At 36.5% G+C, this 10706-nt stretch overlaps 1 protein-coding gene across 2 annotated transcripts; it reads right to left on the bottom strand.

Moving 5' to 3' along the window:
- Positions 1 to 2965: 2965 nt before the first annotated feature.
- Positions 2966 to 10687, bottom strand: LOC140941663 (transmembrane protein 41B-like). Of its 2 annotated transcripts, none has more exons than XM_073390678.1 (8): positions 10674 to 10687; positions 10449 to 10582; positions 9326 to 9449; positions 8172 to 8300; positions 7511 to 7604; positions 5894 to 5998; positions 4344 to 4482; positions 2966 to 3785 (listed from the first exon to the last, which is right to left on the bottom strand). In XM_073390678.1, exons 2-8 carry the CDS (start codon positions 10579 to 10581, stop codon positions 3616 to 3618), a joined length of 894 nt encoding a protein of 297 aa, XP_073246779.1. In that variant the 5' UTR covers position 10582; positions 10674 to 10687; the 3' UTR covers positions 2966 to 3615. The 2 variants fall into 2 exon arrangements, with proteins under 2 accessions (XP_073246779.1, XP_073246780.1); XM_073390679.1 differs by having other exon boundaries at positions 10650 to 10678.
- Positions 10688 to 10706: the final 19 nt, after the last annotated feature.

Raw genomic sequence — 10706 nt, 5'->3', positions numbered from 1 at the left:
AAGAATCGTGCGCTCTGCGATTGTGATTATGACGGTTAGATGACGTAGATAGAGGTGGTCTAAAAGTTTCTTACAATGCAAAACACAGCAGCAACATAGTTTTTTGCCACTCGCTGGTTTGGTTATTTTGTGGCCTATAAGCTATTATAGTTTGTATGCCGCAATGTAGCCAACCCAGGAAGTAGAACTGACTACAGCAGTCAATGTGGTCCTTGATGAAAAGGTAAGCTTAATCTTATTCATTACAAAATGTAAATGCCCTGAAGAAGAATGTGAAACGTTGAAATTAGTTTCTTTAACTCAGAAATCAGACTACAAGACAACCCGTATACTTTTTAGGCAAGGCCGTCACGGACCAAAAAGCAAATCCTGGAGAGAATGAGACTAGCAAAATTTCATGAGGCTCACGCGCTTCGCACAAAATCTCACGGGGGCATCTTAAAAAAACCATTTTGTGGAATAAACTGACGGTTCAGTTTGCAGAGCTACCGTTTAACCTTTTGCCCGTTACTTTCAGCGAAACGAAAATAGAGCCTGATCTCAGGTCATTGTGTACCGAACTTTGCTGCGATACTTGGTCTTCAGCATTGCAGGGCTAATTGAACTCAAAGCTGTGCTTACCGCTGAAACCAAGAAATTCATCCCTTCTTGACTTGAAGGATGAATTCCTTGGCTTTAGCGGTCCAATATATAATAACGGAGATAAAACAGCTCAATTTAACAGAACAGATCAAGGGTGGGTAAGTATATATATTTAGCATGTTTTTCGTCATATTTCTAAAGGTCTTATTCACAAGTTCAGTACCGCATGCCTTGGTTCTCTTTTGAGGCAAAGTATCTTTCCTCTTTGTAGCCAAAAATAACCTTAAAGTGTGAACGTAAGTTTTATTACTTTGACAAGTATCGTCATCAGTTAGAATAAACTTCTACCACAGTTTTTTTTACAGAAATGCCAAAGGAAGGCTTCTTCAAACGTTCTTGCCAGTGCACTCACATGGAGATAATAAGCCAAGGCAGGGTTGAGTCCGAGGGGGGTGGGGGGGAGGTGGTCAGGGGCAGTTGGGGTTGAAGGGGTACCGCCAAGGCGTTCAAACCTAGACCTTGCTTAAGACCGTCGTAAGACAATAAGTCCTTTCGCTACCCTGTTTAAGACAAGAGACCTTACTTACGGCCATGATCACATTTCGTTTCGCATATAGGGAGTAAAGTATGTTTTTAAAAACTGGGATGATCCTGGAAGTTTTTCTTGGTTCCACAAATGTAGAACCTCTACAGACTTTTAAAGGCGTAAGGTCAAAACTATTCAAGACACTTCAGTGTAAAATTACGTAAGACTCAATCCCTTGTAGACCATACCCTGTTCAACGCCACATAACCGTTTAGTCCAAACATGGGAGTGCCCCCTCTCCTGGGAGTTAGATGTACCGCTTCGGTTCCTCCAAGGCCCTTGGGGGACCCTTCTGGGCCTTATTCTTGCGTCATTCCCTCTTCAGTAATGACGTTTGCTCACACTTCCGACAATTTTAATATACTAATGATAACGGTAGGGTGGCCTGTTCACAGGCTAACGCTAGGGTAGTTGCTGCTTCAACACTAAAAGTGTCCAAAAAGAAAGGAAACAAAAGAAAGAAAAGTTTCGTTAAAATAACGGCTAGCCGTTTTTTCAGTTTTATTGGTCCAAATAGTATTTCTTTTCATATTACATCTAGATCTAAAACCATTTTGACTCATATTCTTTCTTCACGTTTATAACATGTAAAATTCTCGCTTAAGCTACCTGGGTGAGGAGCAGTCTATAATTTCTAGTATGCTATCATATTTGTTTTCACAGGGGACTCACATAGTCTTGGTGGTCGCTTACAAGAAAAGAACCACAAGGGGTCTCTTCTGAGAAGTTGTCCTGACACATCTAATTTATGAAAAATAATTTATTGCGTGTGATTTCTAAGTTAGGATATGTGCACGTCCATGTTTTCATTAAAAGTTCTTCCTATATTCTAAGTGGTATAGTACACACAAGGAATGGAGAAATCAGACAAGGCGTCAAGTGGTCGCTTACAAGAAGTTAAAAACCATAGAAAATTATAAACCATCAGCCCCCAAAAATGGTCGCGATAAAAATACAGGAGTTGGTCGTTTACGAGAGGTTCCAACGGTAGGGTTTTGGATAGCTGGTCGCACATGGAGGATGGATCTTGTTCTGTATTCTCACACTTAAATCGCCTTTTACCTGCCCCTCTTTCCTCGCTTCTCGGCTTTAATCGTGATTTTCATTATTATCTAACTCGTTCTCGTTTCAACTTACATAAAATATCCCTCAGGTATCAATTTGCGATTAGTTCTCAAGCCTCGACTATTTGGAACGATATCCCCTTGACTGTCCGTGACAGCCTTACCACTACTAACTTTAAAAAGAAACTAAAACTTCACTTGTTAAGCCTGAATTGAACTAGCGCAGGATTCTCATAGTTTATTGTTAGTTTATTTGTCACTAGTTCCGTCTCTGTTATAGGACTGCATGCGTGTAAACTTGTTTAATTTCCGTTTTGTATCTTGTTTTAGTTTTGTAGTTTAGCCTACAGTCTTCATTTCTCTATAAAATAATTTGTCAGTCTGACCACAGGCCGTATAAGCCCCCGGCTTTGGCTTTACTGAGTTTGTACTATATGAGCGATGAAATAATAAAGTTAAGTTAAGTTAATGGACTGTATTACTCTGACAAATAGAGATTAGTATATTGTATAGTGGAACTGAATTGTTTTATTGAACATCAGCAATTGTTGACGTCTTGACACCCAAAACGTTTCTCAACAACGCTACATTTTCTTTTTCCAGCTTCTGCCTCACACTATTTTGATGTCATCGCTCTGAGAAATACACATGATTTGTGTCACCAACGGTAATAATACAGCAGAAAAAGAAGCAATAACTGATACAAATTTTCCACGCCAACGAAAAAATTGAATCACAATCTGACACGAAATTTTATTCTATATGGAAACCTTATCCATGAATAAATATAAGGCAAAAACAAAAATGGATAAGTTTTCAAACTGGAATGGCAATCTGCCTAGCAAATGTACTTACAGTGTTGTATTTTGAAATAACTCTTACACAAAGCCAACTGCAAGCTTGTTTTCATCAGTAATACTACCTCTAGTACAATTTATATAAATGAACTAAAACCTAGATCATCTAAACCAAATATTAATTTTGCAGTACTTCCTTATAAAATCTTGCCTCGGAAAACAAAAACAATACATGTGTAGACAATAAATAGCGTTTTTAAATACATGCTTAACTTTTGTATTAGCCTGCATAGTATAACACTTTTGGTCAGAAACGTGGGTGAGGGCAGTGAAACTGTGAGGCGATTGGGGTGGGAGCAACAAGAAACCCGAGAAAACTGCCATGCTACGCAGGCTACTTTTTGATCAGCAGTACATAATTTTTCGTTACCATATCACCTGTTTTCCAGATTTTACCAATGCAACTGTTGAAAAACTTTCACTTGTGACCCATATTAATGATTATTTTATTACAATACGTTTCAATCCTGACCCACCTGTTTCACTATAAAGCCTAAACTAATATTTAAATCTTTTCTAGTGATAATTATTCTATCTTCGCCTTCAATTGTCTCTTAAAAATGACTGGAAATAGTGATAGTATGGCACAGACTATAACAGTCATGACAGACTTGAAAGACATTACATCTCCTGTAGTTGTCAGTACATGCAACTCAACCCCTGCACTGATAAAACCAAATGATGGTGGAGCCACTCCTGATGAAATGGAAACAAAAAATGAATAAATATTATTATTAAAGTGTCAAGTGTTAAATTTCTAGAACAATAATTACAAATAGCTCATCATAAAAGTTTTGCTACTGCAATGCTGATTCATCAAATGCTGTGCTTAACAAGTGATAGTTGAAAAAGAGATAACCATTTTTAATATGTTCTACAAGATTGGGTTGGTCAGGTAATAAACATGAAACAAAACAGTAATCTATGGGTGACACTTCAAAAGTACAGTAATAGACTACTGTATAAGTATTATAATTCAAATCTAGTAAATGGCCAGTGTTTGGGAGATCATAAGTTCAAATCTTGATGTTCGCAATTCAATTTACGGTACAATTATAATTAATATTATGGGAAATAAATGCGGATTTAAAAAAATTGTGTTAATTTAAGTCAAATTATCATCACAATCATTAAGCAAAAATATTCTTCAGAATACAGTGAAGATGTAAACTCCATTTCTCACACTTCTTTCTTGTTGCACTAGTTGGATGATTTACATGTAAACTGCCTGACGTTTTTATTTAACATACTTACCTACAAATGTGCCAATGAAAAATGGTAAAAGTGGAACTCCTATAACTGGTGAGGTGATGTTAATAAACCAGTTGGGAAGAAATGGAGTGATACGCAAAAATATTATATAGCTCAAGAGGTTGTCTCGGTGGTGGGAGACCTGTAAGAAAGAAATATAAAAATTATATTTTCAAAATAATAGCACCAACACATAGCACTTCAAATAATTTAAATGCTAGAGAGTATAAAATAATGCTTTAACGAGAAAAAATTGGGTAATTCTCTGACTCGAGGTTAGAGGCAGTTAACCCACTTAATAAAGCCTTTTGTGGGTTTACTAATAAATTCTTATTCAGAATCCCTGGATTCAAGAGGTTTGTCTTAAATCAACATTGTGTGAAAATGAAGCTACAATGAGGGACAAAAGTGTTGACACACTTCCGTAAAATGGCCCCTTTTTGCATAGTGGATATACTTGTCCCCTTCCCCTATCTACCCCAACCCCTTCCCCCCAAAATCAATGTTGAATTTTGGACCCTCAAGTGTTTTTTTTTTTTTCATACAACAATGATTCGGGGGTTCGGGGGATTTACGGCGTTTAAAAGGAATGAAATAATAAATGAATTAAATGTTTGTTAAAAGCACCCGTTTTAAACAAGTGTGTCAACTATTTTTGTCCCTGATTGTAGCAGTAAATATTCCATCCTAGATATTTTGAGACCATACATCTGTAGCTAGAGTGACTTTTTAAGGTCAAAGGTGGTGATGATTGTACAGTCAAACTGCTCGTAAACGACCACCCAAACTGTGAAGATTTAGTTGTTGTTTATGGGGGTGGTCGCTTAAAAGAATCAAACCACAGGTGGTCTCTCTAGGATAAGGTCCAGACACATCTTCTTTTTGGCAAAGAATTTATTGCATGCAATTTCCAAGTTACATATACGTGTAGTTCCATGCTGTCACTAAAAGTTCTTCATATACCATGACCGGCATAGCACATACAGTGCACAAAGAGACCACATCAACTTTCAAGAGTTTAAAAACAATGGTCACTTTGTGAGAAGTGGTTGCAAATGGTGGTTCAACTGTATATTTAACAATTATTCCTCAAGCCTGAATTGGCTCTGAGTCAATAGCCCATGAGGCTGAAGGCCAAATGGGCTGTTGACTGAGGCCGAAGGCCGAATGGGCTATTGACTGAGGCTGAATGCCGAATGTGCTATTGACTCAGAGGCCATGAGGGCGAGAGGAATAATAATTGTTTTAGTAAAATCCAACTAGTTGGTCAAAAATATCGAGAATAAAAAAAATTTTATCTAGTTAAAAGCTAGACTTTAATCCTTTTTGCTGCCAAAAAGCCCGTGCTTTTCGCTACTAGGGGGCTATAACATATAGCCTAGTAGTAGGTCAACCAATCAGAATGCAGCATTGATAATAGACCACTAGTTGAATTTTACTAAATTATAATAGTTCAAAAAACAAAGCTCTTGCGCCAACAGTTACCTCAGAGAGGGCCTATTAATGATAAAGAAATAAAACACTAATATTAATATTAATATCAGTAATAGTACCTGCTCCTGCCACTGATTAACTCTCTCTGGCAAGTAACGTTGCACTAACTGACGACCAACCAAGTAGAATAATAAATAGCAGAACGATGCACCTACACTGGAACACTAAAAACAAAGTGACAGTTGCGTATCAGGCCCCAGTAATTGTTCAAAAGTTGGATAGCACTATCCACCGTATAAATTGCTATCCAGTGGATTTGTATTAAGAAAATCAGTTATGTTATCCACTGGATAGAGATAGCACATATCCATCTTTTGAACAACTGAGGCCAGATGAATAGTCAATCAGGCTGATCTGAAGCTAGAGTATGAACAATTAAAATACTTAATATGGTTTGTTGTCACAGTCAAACCTGTGTACATCAGTCACCCTTGGGAAATGCCAATAGACTGTAATATACAGGGTGACCACTAAATACAGGTCAACTTTTCAGAAAATATAAGGCAAATGAAAATTTTGGGAAGTTGTCCAGTGACCGTAATATACAGGGTGACCTCTATAGACAGGGCTGTTATTTACAGATTTGACTGTAGCACTTTGTTCATTCTCTGAGATTCAGGGTCAGTTATATGGGATTGAATGATGCCTGGCACACTTTGTTGCACCCATAGTTTTAACAAAACTGGGAGAGCTCCTGGGTTCTCTGCACTCTCACTAAAACAGAAAAAATTTCTGGTCAAAAAGAAGCATGGAATTCAAATACTTCTGAACTTATCTGGAACTGGTTTTCGTTCCCTGATAACCTGGCCTTCTGTCTCCAATGATGTGAATGCATGTATAAATAAGTATAATTTAAGTTTTTATTATACATTAATAGACATTTTAATTTATTGTTTTTGGCTAAATTGGTCAAGGTAGCTTGTAATACTTTTTTTAATCAAAAAAAAAAAAAAACTATCATAGCTAATCAGAAACTCATAAGGGGTTGAAACGTGTAATTCTCATATGTTCTCTTTGTCTTTGTCAAACTTTGCACACATGACATCATTTTACTCCAAGTTCCCCTCCCACTTAAAAAATATGGAGTTTTGGCAACTACAACGGCGACAGTTACAAAAACATAAAATCATACAAAAAGTAAATTTGGGTTGCTTCAAACTTCTTTGCTCTTATTCCAACTCATTCAATTTGTCAATTAATGTTGGCGCATGTTTCTGGAGATGAATTCTAAAACACTACATTCTGAAAAAGAGACATGAAATAGTTTTCTCATGTTCACCTCCTTCATGAAACATGAAATTAGGAAGTTTCACACCATAGTCGTGCAGTATTGACAAAGAAATGTGGAAAAACAGTGTGCTGCACATGCAGAGTTTTGTTTTCCAAATATGGTACTTAGAAGAATGAATATTCATGTGCATTGAACGTGTGTTTCATGTTTTTGAGTTTCTGAGCTAATGTCATGCAAACTTTCTTGCAATTATAATGATTATCGGAAAAAATTCTTGAGTAACTTCACTACATTGGAAATTTAATGATATTACACACACAAATGTATTGACACCTACTACAAAGACTGGGTGTTAGCTTTTATCAGATGGAATCAGAAGCAAAGAGGAAATGGACCAATCAGAGAACTAGTTTACTGTTGTTATGCTATAATACTATTTACTCACCAGACAGACAAGAAATAGTGCTAAGGGAAAAGGGAACAAGAATCCTGATAAAATACTGAGAAAAATTGATCCAGGAATTGCAAATGTTTGTAAGCTATCAAAAAGAAGTTAAGACTTTTTAACCACATGAGTTAATTAAAACAAGTTTGTTGTTATATATATATCTCAATATAATAGGCCATTTGCACGACGGTGTCATTTTACTACTAAGACCAGGAATCCTTTCCGGGTTTCCTTTCATACTTAAATTTGTTAATCCCAGCAAGGTTTAAATAACAAAAGCACTAATTTGCATGAGAAAGCGAAACCCGGAAGGATTCTAGACACAGTAGGAAAATGACGTCGTCATGCAAATGGCTCATTATTACTCAAAAGCATCTTAATTTGAATATTTAGACATTACAATTTTTCTGTTCTGGACAATCGCTTTTGTCTTTTGGTCTTTTCACTTCGATTTCCTACCATGAAAACTAAATGGTGGTTATAAGATTAACAAACAACTGGGATCCTTGCAAGGGGATTATTTTTGCAACCTACATACAATAATAATAAATTAGTACTTGTATTTTATCATCCTTTTTGGCTGGTAAAAATGTAATTTCCAAGTAAAACGTATGACAATGTGAACATAACAGTTAGTGCATTACAATCAAAAGGATACAAAATATATATAACAACAAATCCTACAAGAACTTGAGTGAAGTAATCATTAGTGTAATGAGACAAGGCTCTCCCCAGGCCTTTGGCATCTTCCATATTCCTTGGCAGTTTTACTGCGTCCTTGTCTTCCCTAAAAAATCAACTTAATTAGATTTTTATGCATCACCCTGTAAGCAGAGGGACTTCAATCTTACTCAATGAGGAGCTTAAGCAATGAAGACAGCGATGACGACGGTGATGAGAATGGCCAAAAACCAATAGATTTGATAAGCAAAACAACAACTATGCATGCGCATCACGCTTTTTTGTATATTTCTTTGCCGTCACTTCATGACTACGGTGCAAAAATGCCTAATCTCATGTTTACTGGAGGACGTGAACAGACAACAAAAGTTACTTTCTTTTTCTTTTCCTATACTTTGACACAGTCCTTTAGAATTCAACTCCACTAGAAAAAAATGCCAACATTTGACGAATTGAACAAGATGTAATAAGCGTGATAAAGTTTGGGATAGCACAAATTCACTCTTTAAGTGGACGTTTTTGTTGCTGTCACTGTCATTGTTGCTCAAGCTCCCTACTAAGTCAGGGGCTTTGCTGGCAGGATTGTTGACTTTACTTCTCAAAGTGATGAATATATTTAAATAATTGAAGAAACAGGGATTCCCTTCATCAGGTTACATGTATCTCTCAGTGACAATGTGATTGTACTTTCTATTAAAACTTTTTCTGGTCTTAAATGGAAGATCCTCTTTTAATGTGAATTGTATTGTTACGTTGAAAAAGAAAACCTTTTGAGGCTACAATCAGCAACAAAACTGCAGGGACATTTTGTTCAAATGTGGTATCTTCAGAGAACAAAACAATCCAAAAACCCTCTCCTCCATTCAAAGCTGGGGCATTTGTCATTTTCTACATACAGGTAGCTCAAACAGCAGCACAACATTGGGTGGAGGGGATGGGGAAGGGAAAGCTTTATTTTTCCCTTTTTAAATTGGCAAAATGTCAGAGGGGCCCTTGCATACATTTTGTCAAGCAAATTCAAATGGTTTCCACAAAAAAATATATATTACATTTCCTCTTATAGAACACATATCCATTAACAGTTTTGAAAACTTACTGTTAAACTTACAAAGAAGTTCTAAAGAAACTTACAGGCTAAGATTAGGAAAGCTCCAATAAACAAATGCCATTGCCACAAGAGATGCTACAAAGATAAGACCTAATACAACAAAGGGTCCAGTGTCACTTTCAGCTTGCTGTGCTGTTGTCCTTGACTCTAAAGAAAACAGACAAGAGTTGTATGTGATTAAAAAAGTTAACCCAGGAATGAAAAGATCTTTGCAAATACATCACATTACACTTAATCAATAAATAAACCAAGGACATGATGTGTGTAAGTACCAAGAATCTACTCTTATCTCTTTTTCTTTCATTGTTGTTTACCTTTAACTCTTTAAACCCTAAGATCAAAATTTGAATTCTCATTTGTTTCCACTATTCATTTCCTGGTATTATACTCTGGTTATTGATCTGATTGGTCAATCAGATCAATAACCAGAGTATAATACCATCAACTGACGTGATACAACTCACTTTGACTCTGAAGATGACTACCGCAAAGGTTGTCGAAACGTCAGTCACTGTCAACAACAACAGTCCTATTCAGGACTACATTCACCCGGACGATCAAACTCAACCTACTTTTGAAATGATTCCTGGGTTCAAACCTTTCACAGTTTTATGATCTCTACAGTTGACTCAAAGCAGTGGTTTGCAGCCACACAACAAGGCAGCCATGTTGGTTAAAAAAACGATAAGACCTTTTTTTCCAGAATTTGTACTTAAACAAAAAACCAGTCACCAGCAACATATGTAATTTAGTATTTTTTTCTCGAATTTTTTTTTTCTAATGTCAGGCTACGATCATGCCTATTTAAGGATCGATAAGGATGTATCCACTTGTTATTTTAATACTAATACGTTTAAGTTAAGTTAAAATAAAGTATTTAAACTTTAATACGTTTAAAGTTTCTCGTGAATGTTCGATTAGACAAATGGGCAAATCGAGAAGTACTGAAGAAAGTCTTTCACACATTTTCACTACAACTGTGATTATCAAGGTGTTGAATATTGGTTTCACATGGTTTTTAAAAAAAAACATTCAGATTTACGTGGTGAAGGGCGTATACCACCGAGTATTTCCCACGGAAAAGCTATAGTTAAAGGAGTTTCTCTCAAAGTATCGATTTGCGAGGCAGGCATTACTCTAGCTTACTTTTGAGTGACGAGTCTGTCACTGTCCTCGACGTGGACGCCATGTCGTTAACGTAAGTATTGTCGTAATTTTGCCGCAGTGGACTTCTTCCCTTGACTTTAAGCAGCTTTTCAGGAAGATCTTCAACTGTCATCCTGCCAGAATATGGCAAGTGTTAGAGAAAAAGACAATGAATTAGCACACGATGTCCAGCTGGAATACCTTACGTCATGCTTGTAAACTCACCGGCTTGCGGAGCTTTCTTGGTAACCTGGCTTT

This window comes from Porites lutea, chromosome 6 (assembly GCF_958299795.1).
Source record: "Porites lutea chromosome 6, jaPorLute2.1, whole genome shotgun sequence".
Classification (NCBI taxonomy): Eukaryota; Metazoa; Cnidaria; class Anthozoa; order Scleractinia; family Poritidae; genus Porites; species Porites lutea.
This window is presented reverse-complemented; position numbering and strand designations above follow the sequence as displayed.